Source organism: Pyxicephalus adspersus, chromosome 5, assembly GCF_032062135.1.
Source record: "Pyxicephalus adspersus chromosome 5, UCB_Pads_2.0, whole genome shotgun sequence".
NCBI classification, from domain to species: Eukaryota; Metazoa; Chordata; class Amphibia; order Anura; family Pyxicephalidae; genus Pyxicephalus; species Pyxicephalus adspersus.
In genome coordinates this window covers 50893921-50912018 of record NC_092862.1, presented here as the reverse complement: position 1 = coordinate 50912018, position 18098 = coordinate 50893921, and the positions used below count along the sequence as shown (strand labels likewise).

Here is an 18098-nt window from a genome sequence, read left to right as displayed (position 1 = left end):
AGAGAAATTCATGTTTGATAAAAAAAACAAGGTCTGGTGATTCAATTCGCACTTTTTAAGTACATCAGTACATAATGCAGCACTGAGCCAAACAGAAACCATGGGTGTAGAACTTATAATTCTTCCTACTTATAGCAGATCATTAGGAAGCCTCTTTGGACAATTTGAAAAGCAATAAAACATGTCAACAGTTTGTTATTAACAATAAGGTTGACCTCATTTATATAAGACAGCACTCTATTCATAAAGTCAGGAAAGAAAGAAAAAGAGTGTTACTGACTCCCTGGCATCTCTCTACATGGGTATATTGCATGTGGTAAATTATAAAGGAGAACCAGAATGGGTACATCTTAAATACTCCAGAGTAGTACCACAAACATGGAACCTTGGCACAGATTTACCAGCTTAGTGATTAAGCTTAAGGAATTTTACTTTTTATATCTAGCATCATTTGGGCGTTAGTACCATGGTATACTCCAGAGGACTGTATTGCTCTTTTGCCGACCCTCCAGTACCCTTTTCATTACAGAATTAATACACCACCAAAATAAAGTCAGCTATAGGTACCAATGCTCACAGACCTGCAACCACCACTACTTTAATTCCTTCATTATCTGGCTACTGACACTTTGTCCACAAGGTAACTGGCTACTGACACAACTACCACAAGGTAAGCAAGAATCTGCTTCTGTATTACTTATGGGCCTTATGTTCAGTTTCAAATAAAAATATTTCATATTTATTGCAGGTGTTCTAAAATCTAATGTATTTAATGTATAGCAATGAGAATAAATATAAACTATAAAAATGAGTATAAATAAATATAATATTGGTAATGAACAATCAAAACATATGTTCAAGAAAAAAAAAGACAGAATTATGTAGAAAAAGACTGATCAGATTCTGCAAACATCTTATCAAATACAATAGACATGTAAAGGTAATCATTTTTTTACATAACAATATGTTTTTTAGGTTTTGCATACCATATCAGATAACCTGGGTTTTGTGGCATAGATTCATTTATTTACTTTATACTCTGAGCCAGGAGGTGCAAGAGCCAATTACCAGAATTATGGATTTACATTACACTCTATGGTTCATTGATTTTTTCCTGAGCTAGCCCCATTGTAATTATGTGGAGGTTGTCTAAATAAAGGCTCTTCTCTTTTTGTGTTAAATAAAAGCTCTATATAGACAGTTCTTAAATTTAAATTGGGAACTGTCATAAGGTAATGTGCTCCACAATGCAAACTTAACTGCAAGTACAAACCAAGTCTTTGACATCAAGTTATAAACCAAATAACTAAGTATACTTACCAAAGAGGCAAGCCACAAGTGAATACAAATGTGTGCAGGTGTAAGCATCAATCAGCCAATCACTATCAATGCTATCATATATATATATATATATATATATATATATATATATATTTCTAAAATAGGAATTATATTTAAAAGTTAAAAAGTTAAAGAAAAAAACATAAAGCAGTTGGTCAAACATATTGGTCAGTGGAAAAATAGTTAAATAGTATAATTTGTCAGTTTATTTTCTCACCATCCCTCAGTCTTTAAACACTTTCAAGTCTCAACCACCCCTGTCCCCACATTCCCAATAACTTGTTTGTTGTGGAAATTGTCTAGCATTAGGACAATATGTGAGCAATTCAAGAGGCAGAAAATAAAGATTGGCATTTGCTTGGACGATACATTGAGTTTGTGGCAAACCTTACATGTTTTCAATTTGCAACCTAAATGCACTTTTGCATAGGTGCTGGGGGAAGGGATGAGGTTAACATTTGCTATCTTAATAGATTTTTTATGATTTTTTATGATATAGATTTATTTTATGATTTAAAAAAATAGGAACGCTGCTGGGAGATGATTGCAAATGTTTATAGTGACAGCATCCTTATTTTTTGAAACAAGTTTATGTATATTAAAGAATGTTTGCTCAAACCATTGTGAACCAAACCCTGGCAAGTTCAGTCATCACTAGCAGCAAAGGTAATGCGACAAGGCAAGCTTCATCTTGCAATAAAATTTAAAGTGTAATATCTCACAGACAATAGCCACAAATACAACAGTCACAAATAATAAAGTAGGTTTTATTGTGAAAAAACATGAGAATATAATATTTGAAAAACAGTGGACACAAATATTTTGCTGTGTCACAGCACAGGAGTAGAATGCAATTCATAAGGCAGGTGGATTTTCGTATCTGTAGAAAAAAAAAAACCTCCTAGTGTTCTGAAGATCCTTTCAAATCCTGCAATGGTTGCAGGACAAACAGAAGTTTCTAGCTAGTGGTCTAGCTTAAACACCTAATAGTCCATGTCACTTTAAATTCAAATTCAGTCCTGGGCCCATGCAACATCAGTCCTAGACCTCCTGTGGTTAGAAATCAAAGAGTTTTGATGCTGCATGCAGCCAGGTGCAGTAGCTTTGGTTTTAAAAGAGTCTGAAAATGCTGCATATCCGACAACAACAATTCTCTTTTTTAGCAATTAGAGGCACATTAGTCATCAGAGGGAATGCTATCACCATCAGGAAATGCAGCACAGGAAAGATAAGCAGAAAAGGAGGAGAAGGGGGAAGAAAATGGGTTCCTTGGGTCAAAAAATGAGAGAAAAAAAAACCTTTGGTGCACAGGTGCACAGGATGTCACTTTGAAACAGAAAAGGTAGATGTGCCCTTCTTCTAGATAAAAAGGCAGTACTATCAGTCAACATGCCTGACAATACAGGAGTAGTCCCAGTCTCCTTGGGGACAGACAAAGTGACCCACTGAGGATCAATGCAGATGGTATTACATTTTATTGACTGACCAATAAAAAGGGTTAAAATCATTCCTTCTGTCCACCAATGGGGAAGGGGGCCTGAACTGCACTTTAGCTGACCACCAATAGGAATGGGTAAAAGTTAGCAGTACTGCAACTATCACCAGTTATAGGGGCTTGTATCACAATCACTAAAACCAATGTGGGCGGTATTATTGCAGCCATGGACACCCGTGGTGGGGTTATTAATATTATTATTATTATTATTAATAAACAAGATTTATATAGCGCCAACATATTACGCAGCTCTGTACATTAAATAGGGGTTGCAAATGACAGACAATTACAGACAGTGACACAGGAGGAGAGGACCCTGCCCCAAAGAGCTTACAATCTAGGAGGCGGGGAAATTAACACACAACAGGAGGGGTTATCATTGGTGCTAATCCGTTATAATAATGAGTTATTGCTGTGGCCACTGGTATCAGTATTGGGGTTTAGTTTGTGTCTCTAGTTGCAGGAATCAATATTGTGGTTACTAATAACATTGAAGGGGGTTATTATTGCTTTCACTGACACTAATGGTGGGGGTTATGAATGTAGACACTGGCACCTTTGTGAGGGTTATCATTGTGGCCACTGACATCTGTGCTTGGAGTTACTAAGATTGACACCAGTAATGGGGCTTTTTTAACTACTGCATTCTCTTCAGTGTGTTATAGTACATAGCAAAAAATGCAGCAGGGCTCAAATGTGGCTGTGGAATTGGGCCTGAAGATGGAAGCTTCCTGTATTGTTGTGATGACAAGTCTGGGTCCTGGTCACCCAACAATGACAGGTCCTGGTCCAGGGAGGATGAACACATGTACGTCTATGCCATAATCAATGATTATGGCAGAAGCTCAGCACCCACCGAGTATAGTTTCACTAGGAAATCAGAAGTTGAGATCAATTAAGATTTAGATTTATATATTTTAACACACTTCACATGTTACACTTTAGTAATAATAGGTTTGATCCTTTTCAATTTTATTAGTAATCCAAAAGGACTGAATGTAAGTTCTCGCAGTATGTCAACAGCTTTTTGGTCTAACAAATGTCGTCCACTTCCATCCTTTTCACCGTATGCAGCCTGGGTGCTGGATTTTTTTTTTTTATAGGAAAACAACCTTTTCACTTCCTGTTCCCCTCCAAACTCTGTTCTGGGTTACATTGAGTGCCTGGCAATGGCACAATAAACACACACTTCCAAAATGCAGCGAGATCTGCAAACACAGACGGCTTGTTATCAGCAATCTGGATTTGCTGCATGTTTTGACCCTTGTGAATTAATTGGAAGCTAATCCGCAGTCATTTAACAACTGACTGTTTATATAAGGAGTCTTTTATCTAATTATCTGAAAACTTTTCAGTGAGGTGCCACTAATCTTCCTATTAGGTAATGTAAAGTAAAAGACAAATGCAATTATTGAGGTAAGAAAATAGAGTTGTAGGTGAGTAGGAGTAGGAGTTCTAAATGAGTCTCTAACAAATAAAAACACTCCTACCATATGAGTTCTTTGTTTCATTTCATTTTAAACCATGTGCATTCTAGTGATGAAAGATCACTGTATTAAGCAGTCATAAAATAAGAAATATGTCTTTATGAAAAAATAACTCCTATTAAATGTTGTAACTAAACATTAGTCTAGGGAGGGATTGAACAGATGTTCCTAAAATGAAGTGATATTCAGCAAAGAGATCTCAAACATCGAAAGCAAAGAATTCTACAGCAGGATGAAAAAGGGGATTTAATCAGTAGCTGGGTATATTTAGTGCCGTAAATAATTAAGATAACACATTCAGTTCTCCAACTTCCTCTGCTAAAAACGGAACATCATTGGACATATGTGCCTAAAAAACGTGCAGTTGGTTACATCTACCTGTTTTAATCCATCGCTATAAAGATTAATGCTTCAAAGAGGTACTAATGTTTTAGTTTAAGTTTAAGTCTCTTCTAAAGGACAGTGGTGTAAAAGCTATGAAATATTTATATGAAATATCCCCTGGTTTAAGAATTATGCCAAACAGCCCATTTACGGCCTTGGATGTGCTGATTCCTTTACTAAAAAGATACAGGAGGTCACAATGACACCTGAACTAAAATCTTTCTGTGACATTAATTCCCATGACCAAATTCAGAAGATACATGGACTAGTGATTTTGACTTCCACACAGCTCCACGGAGTGGGAAGACAATTATCTATTCAGTGTACTCAACATTTGTGTAAGCAAGTTGGCCAGTGAAGCAGTGCAGGGGCAACAGTGTTGGGAAAGTCTGTATCAATGGGGGCCATAGTGCTCCTTGACACTTAACTTAATTAGTTAACACTAATCTGGACTCTGAATTTCTGGATATTTGTCTTCAGGTCCAGCCACTCCTACCATGAATAGCTTGTACAGAATGCCATATTTGTTCCCCTTATTGTCACTTTTACCAATGGAAAACTGCTAATAAAAGAAGTTCATCCAACTGTTTTAACAATATTATTATGGGGACAGAAATGTAACAAATATTGAGGACACAGAAAAGTATTAAATTCCATGAAATTACTCCTATAAGAATGATGCATAAACAAACTTTATCCAGTGGTCAGAATTGATTACCTGCAATACCCCATGTAGTCTTCTATAATATGGGTAATGGTTTATATTGATAAAATTATAATGTAAGTGCTAACTGAAATACAGTATTGGCATAGTAACTAATTGACTGTAACAACATATTGGTAGTAGCATACCCTAATTTGCTAAATGAATTTTTTAAAGCCAAGTTTTGTATAATGACAACTAGACACGGACTGTGATAGATGTTTACATCTTTTAACAATCACCACAAAATGGCAATTTTCACTAAAAGGAAGTTTAGATAATGGAAAGAAATTATTTTGATTGATTAAAGGACTAGTAAGCCTATTAAAAAAGGGATTTAGCAAATGTATTATTATTACTGTATAGGCTATGTGTCTACCATGTGTCAGATACCCTTTAAAAAAAGGTAATAAAAGAATATGCAAAGTCAAAAACCCTAGATACTTTGAGGGGAAGCAACCTATTTGTCAAGTTAGGTCTAGTTTTCATTGGTAAGGAAATATTTTTATATGACCTATGATCAATATATACAGTCAGGAAGTGTTAGAATGTATTTAAAGTTTTTAATGGCTTACAGAGTCCCTTTTAGATTGAGTTACAGAATCATATTTCTCCTCTTGATGATGTCCCCAGGATTAAAATGAAAATTTAATTTTTTTTTTGAAGTGCTACAAGAACTGGTCACTATCAATTTAGGCAATTATTCTGGTTAAAATTGTATAAAAAGGGCCTTACCTCACTTCACATTTACTTGCAAGACAGGACGTAAAGAAAATCTCTTAAATGGGAAAAAATGACAAAAACAATGACAAAAAAACTAAAGAAACTAAAATATATTTGGCTATCTCCCTACTTCCAAATAATAAGGTATTCTTTCAAACTATTGGTTCATTGCTTATGGATGCTTATTCAGCTCATTAAAAAACCTCACTAAATTTTGCCCCATCGATGCTCTTTTCCGTTTTTCAATGGGAAATCTAGATTTCAGTAAACACAGAAAATAAACAACCAAATTTTAAACATTTAGTACTTTTAAATGGCAAAACATTGATTTGCTTTTACATACAACAGAGAACATTCCACATTTAATCCAGCTCACTGCCATATAAAAATACAACAATTCCATGTTAAGTGAATTTTATTTTAGCCTAATGTAAAACTAAAGTCACACTTTCCCAGTTGTTCTTATAGATTTGCACACATTTTGAAAAAAATAGAATAATAACAGAGTTGATATGAAGGCTGAGCTGGCCATGTGCTGACTTTTATATACAGAGAAAAAGATAAGCTTGTAATTGCAGTGTAAACACACCAAGGTTGCTGATAGTGACATATTGTATGACAGTAAGAACAAAATGCTTAATTTCTTACTTGGAATAAAGGCAGGTAGGGTAGTATGGGTAATACGGATTTAGGAGAAAGGTTTTTAATGTATGTTATGCCAGGGTGTACTTCAGGTTTAAATTTAACATTTTCACTGAGTGCACATGTTACTATTTAAATATATGTTATGTGAAGAATATAAATGTGCCCCATTCAAATCATTATATTTTACTAGGACTTTATACTAGATACCTTGAATGTGAATCTTCCACGTGTATATCTATGAATTTTATTCAAGAAGAACTTGATGTTTCGCTAGGACCATACGCAATAGTTCAGCTGTTCTCTTCTAACAGTCATCATATCATAACATTAAATATTGTTATGGAGAATAATGTGTTCTCATAATGTGTGCCCTTTAACTGTCCTCTGGCAGTGTGCATTATGTGCAGTGTTAGACCTGTGTATTGACTGCTTGTGTTATATATATAACACTTCATCCATTGTGTTTGCCTGCTTTGTGGTCTACATGTGTCATCCCCTGGTATGTGTATTGTCTGTGCTCTGACTATGTGTGTTCCCTAGGTTTACAAATAACTTCAGTGTGTACATGACAATAAAGGAGGTAAGGCTGACTGAGGGGGGTCAGCCTCATAGAAAGAGAATAAAGCAGATGGCGTCACACTTGGAATGAACGAAGTACATTAGAAAGTTTTAATCTAAATGTAAGCAAGTTACACACAAAAGTGCTATTTTATAAAAGACAACCGGAAAGGGGAATGAAACATTGAAATGAAAAGTTGAAAAAAAGATAAAGCACGCTCAGATGTGAGGTTAAATAGGTGCATGACACATTTAGTGTTTATTACAGTATAACCCTAAGTAGCTTGGAAATAGAACTACTGAAATAACCCTTTCTATTTTGTTCTCTTGTTCTCTTTGTTCTCTGTGTTTGCAGGAGCTATTTTATTCTAAAACATTTTTTCATATTTGAACATATCACAATAAATAAAGTTTTTATAAGCTGCAAGTCCTTTGTGGTGACCTTAATGCGGATTACTTGTATGCATCATTTATGCATGTATGTTCTGTGATTATATCCACTTTATTAGCTTCTTGTTGGGTAAAGGGTGAATAATCTCTATTAATTGATTTTCTCCTTGTAATGGAGATCTTCTATTTCACATATTAATTAGATTGCTATCCTCTGCTCTCTTTCTTGTTCTAGAACAATATGCTTGTTAACTTATGCTTAAAAGAAAATTACATAATACAATCAAGGCCATACTTTTTGTATAGGAACAAAGTAAAGTATTTCTGTCAAAGCCAAGCCTTTTTTTTAAAGCTGCTAATGTTACAAGCTGCAGACTTACAATGCATGGTAGCATTAAGTCCATAACTTACAAGGACGCCTTGCCCCTCAGCACAGAAAATTGCCTGTCTTTAAAGAAGGTGTTTTGTTTTCCCAACAGTATTATTTTTATAGCTAGGATTACACTAAACTATGTTGTGATCATGGTTGCCCAGATTTTCCTTGATATGGGCATTTCAATTGACATTGTATCTGAGCATCTGAATGGAAGAAGCAAAAAGCCCATGTATACCAAGGAAGGGATGGACATCTGGTCTTTCTGTACAGTTTTCCTCAAACATTAAAACCTTAGATTCTTCCATTGTGCACAATCTATATCTTGCTTGCTTTTACCGGGCCATTGAGGCAGTTTTTCACCAATTGATACCAATATTAGAACACTATTCCTCCTACTGACACAATTAAAAATGGGGCATTTTCATTTTTTTCACTCCTGCTGTTTACCAACAATGTAGCATTTGTATTTTTTTACTTCCACTGACCACTAAGCCTGAAACATATTTATTCTAAATGGGAACTGGCAACAGGGCATTGTTTAGTCCCATCATCAGCAGTACACCTACGGTCTAAAGGACAGTAAAGGGACCCTTTGTTAGGAAAGTCTAAAGGCTCTAAATCTATATTTAGATACCTGACTAATAAAGCTTTGTTTAGATAATAAAGCTCATATGTCGCATGGAGAACAAAAAATCCCATTTGGACCAAATATGAGGAATTTAAGAGTCATAAGATTTGCTGGCTGGGTTAAGGGGTTGCTCCAAGTACACACAAAACACTTTAGACACATTTAAATGTATGAAGGTATGCTCTACTGAACTACTGTAATAAACTTTTAGGATATCACACAATTCCTTTAAAACTTCACTTTAAACATATAGTTAAAAATAAAACCTTAAGCTTCATGATGTTCTATCTAGGTAGTAAAAATTCAGTCCATTAGTATTTCATGTAATATGATCTTACTCCAAGCTGAAGTTTTATAAATGGACTTCAAATTAGACAAAGTATTCTTAGAAATGTTCACTTTGTTTAATTAGGAATGTAATGAGCCCATTTGCAAGAACACTACTCCTATAATAAAACTATTAGACCAAATAATATTCGGTTTATGCTGCTAGAAATAGAGATGACAAGATCTAGAGGAAAAGTTATTTGTATGCTGCATTAAAGTTTGAAGATGAGCACACTAAATTGATCAAGGCCATTTTATTCACCCATAGGAACAGTGGAGAAACATATCTTAGTAAGCTAAGATTTGTTTTTTAAATTTGAAAGCACTAGTTCCTATTATGACTGAAGTGGACATCTCTTCATGTTGAAATATTTAACTTATATCTGAATAGGCTTAGCATACAACTACATTTTTGTAATGACATTTGCTAATGGTAGACACAGTTGACAGTACCATAAAGTAAAATATTGGGGTTAATTTAGTAAAGCAGTTTACATTGTATACTTAGCCAAGTAAATTATCAACTTTAGATGTTAACATTAGGGAATACCTGTTAACTCTACCCACAACAAGACTTCTGTTTATGCAAATGACTTGCTACTCTTTCTCGCCCAAATGTTGATCTCCCTACCCAATTTGGTGGCAAAGTTCCTTTCTTTCCAACCTTTAGCTAACTACAAAAAGACAAAACGACAAAGGTCCACTTTCTACAACAGGCTTCTCCTTTTCGTTGGTGCCTGGTTGCTTTAAGCTATTTGGTTATTAATTAAACTGCAGCTTGGCATAAATTATTTTACCTACATTTTAAGCCATTTCTTCATATCCTTCAGTCTGACCTGACACAACTGACACAATGGTAAGCATCTTTTCTTGGTTCGGCAAATGTAGCATTTTAAGGATGACTGTCTCGCAACGCTTGTTATACTTGCTACAGACAGTCCCCATTGTAGTATCCATCTTGTTTCTCTGTAAAATCTGATGTGAATTTAATACTTTCCTCTGGTCTAAATCTCCACCTTGGGTCTCCACCTTGGGTCACCCTTGGGACAAGGGTGGCATAGACTTCCCATTTTTTTATTATTTTTTTAAAGTAGCAAATAAAGCTCTTTTGTTACTTCTTGTCTCAAAGACACAAGAATTAAAAAAAATGCAGCAGCAACAATTGTCCTGGTGAGCAGATAGAGAGGAATCTACTCAATAGGGACACTGACAGCAATAAAAACTTGACATTGGGGCGGGGGGGGGGGGGGTATAACTCTTTCTCACTTTATTCAGTACTTAAAAAAGAGCTTTGAATGTTTTAAATGTTCAGATTTTACCTACAAAGTTAGTCGCTAGCATAATCTGGTGCAGTGTCTTTTTAGCTAGAACACTTTAATGTTGGTCATACTTGGCCATTTTCAGTCTATTTCAACCAATTTTTGAACACAAAAATAATCAAACCAAGGCACCCTAGTGCTGACAGTTTCAATTGTACTGTTGATAGGATATTGCATTCATACAGTTGATGACTTTTTTTGCCAACAAAAAAAGTGGTTGACATTCCATGAAAATTGCTATGTGTATGGGCTGAAAAAAAATAATGTTTTAGTTGCTAAGATGACAGTCATTTGTGTTTGTTGGCAAGGCTGGCAAGGTTATTTGTGAGTAATGTTTGTACATTTTATAATAGTAGTCCTTTGTAAAAGTAGAATGTGGCAGTATTGTTGGTAGAAAAGTTTGCAACATTATCAAATATGGCATGTGTTTCTTGGGTGAGTGTTCAAAGCAGCCTTTCTCAATCCTTTTAACACCAAGGAATAAAGTTTTTAGGTCTTTACACCTTAAACTGGTGGCCAATAAAAAAAATGCCTCCTTACAGAGAGCTTTGGTATCACTGACTCTGCCTACTGCTATTGGCTGCATTTCTATGTGGCCTCAAACATATGTGAGGTCAATCAGCCTAATTCCAAGGAACCTCTAGCAACCTTTTTGCTATGTGATATGACACATTGACAGGTGTTATTTGCTTGCACCACCAATAGTTTCATGCTAGTTAAATTGTTTTTCAAAACCTCAAAGGTGTTATTTAGTTTTTGATAAAATTGGGAGTTATTAAAATATAAGTAGGGGAAGCATTAGGTGGGGAAGCATTAAAAATTAGGTTTTGTCGCTATTTGTTGAAATATCATAAAACAAATGTGATTAGAGTACTACCATAGTAAAGGATTTAGAGAACATGTACTTCCCGTAATAGGCAAAGTAACTTAGGTTTAGGTACATGTAGATGATCCTGATTTAATAAAGCTCTGCAAGACTGGAGAGAAAATAGACTATCATGGGTGAACCAGGGTCATCCAGGTTCTCTGATGATAGTTTATCTTCTACATGTTGAAGAAACTTTAATAATTCAGACCCTCCATATCACCTACTTACCCACCGAAGCCCATGAAAAAAAAAAAAAAAAGGACTGATATGTACAGGGAAATATTTTCTCGCAATCCAACACTTATTCATGTATGATATGTATGATGCATGATAAAGACTAAGGACAGGTCCAATTAACTTGTGCAATCTCAGTTTATTAGGTTGGTATTTTCCTTTTATTGGCAAATACCATTGTTACAGAAAACATACTTAGTTTAGACCGCCACTGCCGATTTATATTTTTCAACATACTTCTGAAGGTATTAATTTCCTAAAAATAACTTCAGGACATAGAGATCTTAACAGGTCTGACTTCTCTCTGACTTAATTTGTTCTATGTCAAAGTCACAAAAAATGTTATTGTCAAGTATTCTCAGATATCAAAATTGTTCATGCTCTCATTCAGAAAAACAAAGATCAAATGTAACCTTTTATTGTAATGTTCTTCACATTCATTGAGTCTTCGGGGGAAATTTGAACATGAAGGGTTATTATTATGAATGACATAACATAAGCTATGACTTAAACGGTTGTTTATCCTGTTTATTGAGGCTGATATGACAAACAGTGACAAGTCTGAGTTTTAGATATATGAACCATCTGCTGTTGTTGTCTTGCAATTACTGCTCATTGCTATAATACACTGCTGCAAATATGCGTAATGACAGGTTATATAAATGAGCATACATGTCAATTACTGTACTTACTTTACCAACATACAGAGGATCAGAGCCCGTATACTCCTCCAGAACAAAGAACTGGTTCCAAACCCAGCTCCGTTTAGTTCTCGATCTCCCAGATTGAATGTAAGGCTTCGATGTAGACATGGAAAGCTCAGCTTGGCTTATTCCAGAAAGACAAAAGAAAAGAGCTATAAGCTGAAGATAGTGGCACATTTCTTGTCTGCCCATCTTCATTTTTCTTTCTTTAACAAACTGAACAGCTTCCAAATACCGTCTTAGAAAATCCAGTATTATTCCAAACAGGATTTTTGTTGTTGTTTCAGGATTACTCAAAATAAATATCCAGGGACACAGACTTTAATACCTAAGAGACAAGAAAGATATTTTTGCTGATTAAAAAAACAATGCAAGCTATTTCTGCACTAAAAAAGCAAAGAAAATATCAAATGTAAACAATGTAATATTTTTTCCTGCACTTGATCCACAGTTAATTGTTACTTGACATATTGCTGTTATATTATATATATTGACATATATTACATATATGCAGGGTGGTTGGTAAGATGGTCAAGTCCTCTGATTACCAATGTAGGCTTTAAATAATTCAAAAATATAGTATTATGAAAAACATAAATAAAATGTAATATTTGTATAGAAAAAATAATCATTTTACTATATCTGCAATTCTCTTTCAATAAATATCTGAATTATCTTTGTATCACACGTGTGTCAATAATATATTAACAGACAGAATGTCCTTAGTTTACACACTTCACTCCATTCTTAAACAAAACAATTACCAAGGCCACCTAACTGTGTAATTACTTGGGACGGGTTAACCTCATTACTGCAGGATAAAATTAGACGTTTACAGCATGATATCAACAAAAGATATACAAAAGAATATACTTATAAATAAATGTAATTTTTCTTTTTGTATTCATTTAGTAACTTTTTAAATGATAAGTAAATATTTTACAAATACAATTTAAGTAAGATGATTGTTTATCACATGTATAAAACTCAATCAAAAAGCAATTTAAGAATGTGACAAATTAAGGGGGTATCCTCCACATATTCCACATTCTATCACATGTATGTGACATGTAATTCTACACATTCTATCACATGTATGTTGAAGCAAATAGAGCTCAATGACAATATGGCAGACTATGGCTATAGCAAGAACAGTAAGCGTAGGAGGAAGAGTTCAATAACAGCAACCCAAAACAACCCCAGTATTCTTTCCTGACTTGCCAGTTTTGATTTATTAAAGGACCTTGGTTTGGAAAGGTTTTGCAATTATGTTAAAGCATAATGAAACCATAACCATTGCATAAAGTGATATTGGATTTTTTGGTTCTCCACCAGTGCCCTCAATATCTTCTACCACCTTACAATTAGATTACTTTATAGAGATTTCACCACCTCTGGGCTCTGGTTATAATCAGTCTGAGCTAACAAAGGGACATGCACCACTTCCTCCTATAAATATATAATATTTGTCCAGTACATTTAGAATTACAGACCACAGTGCATTACATAATACAGCAGAATATTTGATACATCAATATCTTAGTATCATACTGACCCATTTCAATCAAAACATCTGCTGTTGGCTGAATTAGCTTTAATTTGTGAAAAGTCTTGTTTAATATTCCTTAATTACTTTTGTCCATATTAATGCATCAAGGACATCAATAATAGCATAAGACCAGACAAACATATTCCGGTTGACATGGGACAAGTTGACATTTACACTAATCTTAGAGATTCACATTTGAGATTCATGCTGTCAAAGCAGTCAGCAGGTGAAGCAAGAAACATGCCATGAGACTGCAGGTCAAAAAAAGCATCAGGCAAATAATGTATATGTGAAACAGAAGCTGAGAACTAAACCCTAATTATCCAATTTTCGTTTTCCGACTTTTCATTGAGTCATATTTGGATGAATTAGTAATACAAATGGAATATTCCGATTGACAACCACTGACTGACACATCTGTTCTCTTGTGAAGACATCTGGAAAACATGCACTGCTGGACATTTTTTTTATCACTAAGTTTAGATTCCTATCACAGCATCCAACATAACTGTGTAGGCAGTTTAGTAATTTAGCAACTGAAGCATTAGAAAATATTCCGTAGGGAACTTTCATTGCATGAGGCAAACAAAGTTTCTGCTGTAAATACCTGTAATATGCTTTCTCAAAGTGCACTGCTTGCTAGAACTTTTTGCTTTCAGCCTAATCCTTTCCAAATTGAACTTCCCTCAATGCACCTTTGGATAGCTAAAGCCAAGATTGGATTAATGATATTCAATGTGTTTTTAACTTTTTTCTAATTCAGCCTTTAATAATTAACTTTAACTGACTACATAAGTATCACAGTTCTTGCAACAAGAAAAAAGGATTGACCTTTGCTTATTTTACTGAATTTATGATAAATTATCATAAACAGGTAATTTGAGTGCAACATAAAAGTACAGTAATAACTAAGATGTTGTAAATCTCTTTTTTTAGCTAATGCAGCAGTCAGAAGATTAACATACTTTTTTTACAGTTTAACAAAGTTATATATATATATATATATATATATATATATATATATCCTTCTAATCACACAATCACTATGATCCCTCTGGCTAAAAAGGATAGACTAACATGGGAGAATCTGGGTGATCCAGCAAAATTAGAATTGATTTCATACAAACATTAGCTTTTAGTTGTGAAATGTTTATATCCTGGACAAGGTTTGTTGCATCATCCAGGCTCTCCCATGATAGTCTATCTTCTCTAGTCTTGGAGAGCTATAACAAATCAAACCCAGTATCTGTTCTATGCATTACCATCACCAAGGAAAGTTGCTTTTCACCACGTGAAAGGGTATCACTGCAGAGACACAACTGACGTTGCTACATCGTGAACCTCATAGCAGGATTATCACCAGAATTATCATGTTTTTAGCTGTACATTGTAAAAAAAATTGTAAACAAATATGAAAATGAAATTACTACTCCTAAACTAATATGAGATTTTAGAAAATGTCCTTAGATCTACTTTAAAAAGATCACAAAAATAAATGATAGTAGCATTATTATTAATATTATTATTATTATTATTTTTAATAATAACAATAATGTTAATAATATTAATATTAATAAAAAGCTGAATTATGCCACACTTTCACTTTAAACATTTTCAGTAGTGATATTTTTTGAAACCTAAATATTTATCCATGGCTATCATTAAAAAAGTTTTTTTTTAATCTAAACTTTCTCAAGAATGTTAGACCAGACAAAAATCTGGTTTTCATTCTCCTTGCGTATGATCACTTCTAGAAAGCTTACAGTAAGAGGTCTTTTTGTTCAGGTAGTCCCTGGTTACATACGAGATAGGCACTGTATGTTTGTCCTTAGGTTGAATTTGTATGTAGGTCGGAACAGGTACATTGTTTTGATAAATGTAATTTGGACAGATGTTTGTCTCAACATTAGACATTAGACAGTGAGGTGTCAGTTACTGTAAAAAATCCTTACTGTGAGTTAATCACAAACAAAACAAAAAAAAACTTTATGAAGTCTAGACATTTATTAACTTCTGGAGCAAGCTGTGCTTTGATATGCAAACAACTGTAGAGTTTGTCTTGGTCATGAAAGAGTTATAATAGGCTGCAGAAAGAGCTCACCCCCCTAAGATCACCCACAACCTCAGCTGTGTTTAGCAAAAGATTTCTTCTGCAAGTCATGCAAACCCCCTCCCACCATCCAGCCTCCGTCTTGCACACAAGTGAGCAGGGAAGCCCCGTTCTTATCTAGGAGGTGTTCGTATGTCAGATGTTTTAAACCGGGGACTACCTGTAGGTATTTGACAAGGAGCATGGATCTAGACCCGTGTTTAGCATCAGACATGTTTAGCATGTCTTGCAAAGGTAAGGACTTTATGAAGCTGGGATAGAGATCTCTGATGTAGACTGTCAGATGCAACAGATGTATTTAGAATTGAAACTCTGATACCATGTTGAGGTCAACTATGAATGTCTGTATTCTAATAGGACTTCAAGAAGGCCCCTAAATGATATTGTAAAACATTCTAGAAACCCAATGTGAAATGAAGTCACATAATACATAATTACATTTTTCTGGCCCTAATTCATATTGTTATATCCAGATTCTTTAGTATGTGGTTTTAAATGACTGACCCAGGAACCTTCTTGGTTCCTGTAACTGATTGCCAAAAGGGAAATGATTCAAAGGACATTGGCAAGATCAGCACTGTGTTTTATTACGTATATATAAATCAGATATATTATATCTGATCTGATTTTACTATCATAAATTATTAGGTTTTTATTACTACAATAAAATATGGCAGCAAAGAAACTGCAAAAATTATAATCTATTATAATGCAAAAAGTAAACAAATGTCATAATAATAAACGATACAGTTCCAAGAACACCATCCAAAACACAACACTTTTTATTCTATTACAGGTGCCTCATATTATGCTGATTCTCCAATTAAATGCCATTAGCAATTCTTCTTGCATTGAACAATTTCTCTAGTGTGCACTGGATTTTTTTCCATTTTCTAATTTCTTAGCAGATATCAGTCTAAACTGCCAAAATTTGCATTCCAGATAGATTTCCTACTGGCTAATGTTCATAAAATAGTTTGCATTTTGCTGCATTTGCATCTATGTTGTTGTTATTTGGAAGACCATTTCAAAAAGGGATCATTGTACACCACAAGGTTAAGCGTCCCTACAAAATCACAAAGTACTTCTGCGGTGTATTATGTAAAAATTTAGTAAACAGCTAAATACACAAACAAAATACATATACGTAATACATGAGCATATGATTTTCCATGCTACAGAATTTGTAAGCCCCCATTACACAACTCAGGTAAATGACACCACAGACAGTAAAGAAATACAGTGATGTCCTCTGCTCAACTCCAGCCTTCTAAAATGCACTACAACCGTAATTTAACCCCTTAAATCACCTTTCAGATCTAAAATATTTTGAATGTAGATTAGTAATGATTAGCGTAAATCACCTTCAATTATTTTTTTGGTTGACTGTTGCCTAGTATAAAAGTAACCCCTTTTTATTTATTAATTTATGATTATATTTTAATAGGGCCAGGTGACCAGGACCTATTTGAACAAAACAATCTCCAAAAAAACAATATAATAACTTATAAAGGAAAGGCTTCTTTTACTAGCCAGTATAAGTGCCATTTGAGTGTTGTATTGTGTTCCCTTTGCAGAATAAACTGTGTACTGAATATCATGTAGTAGGCAAGTAAAGATATTCTAATAACAGTTTGGGGAAAACCAAACAGCTGCATATGCACATTGTATCAGGTTATATCAGGTTATATCACCAAAAGTTAAACTTAAAAAAACATAAAAGAAAGCTGGATCACCAATGGACACATACCCATTGAGTCTTTACTAGTTCCCAAATTCCATCAATAAGTTCAACCACTAGGGAAATAAACATATCCCAGATATAAGACCCTATAAACATAATTGATCCAGAGGAAGGCAAACTCTGGTACAATTTGCTTCAACAGGGGAAAAATCCTTCCTAATTCCATAAGGCAATCAGATGTTCCCTAAATCAACAGTCTGTTATCTTTACTCTAAAGCTTTAATATCTAGTTATGTTCTATGCTTCTATAACAGAATCCAGCTTTTTTAAAGAAAACTATAGTAGTTGCTGAAACAACTACCTAAGGGAGTCTATTCCACATTTTCACAGACCTTACAGTGAAGAATCCCTTTCTTATCTGAAGCTTAAACTTCTTTTCCTCCAGACGCAAAGAGTGCCCTCTTGTCCTTTGTAATGATCTCAAAGTGAATAATTTGGAAGAGAGTTCTCTATACAGGCCATTTATATATTTATACAGGGTGATCATATCCCCCTAAATGTCTCTTCTCAAGG

The 18098-nt window shown here is 34.4% G+C and overlaps 1 protein-coding gene across 2 annotated transcripts in view; it reads right to left on the bottom strand.

Moving 5' to 3' along the window:
• LOC140330909 (cadherin-7) overlaps positions 1 to 18098 on the bottom strand; it is a 118770-nt gene that overhangs the window by 82926 nt on the left and 17746 nt on the right. For both annotated transcript variants that reach the window (XM_072411494.1, XM_072411495.1), the window contains exon 2: positions 12171 to 12510. In XM_072411494.1, the coding sequence (XP_072267595.1) occupies positions 12171 to 12380 (210 nt within the window). In that variant the 5' untranslated portion in view covers positions 12381 to 12510. The remainder of the gene's footprint in view (positions 1 to 12170; positions 12511 to 18098) is intronic.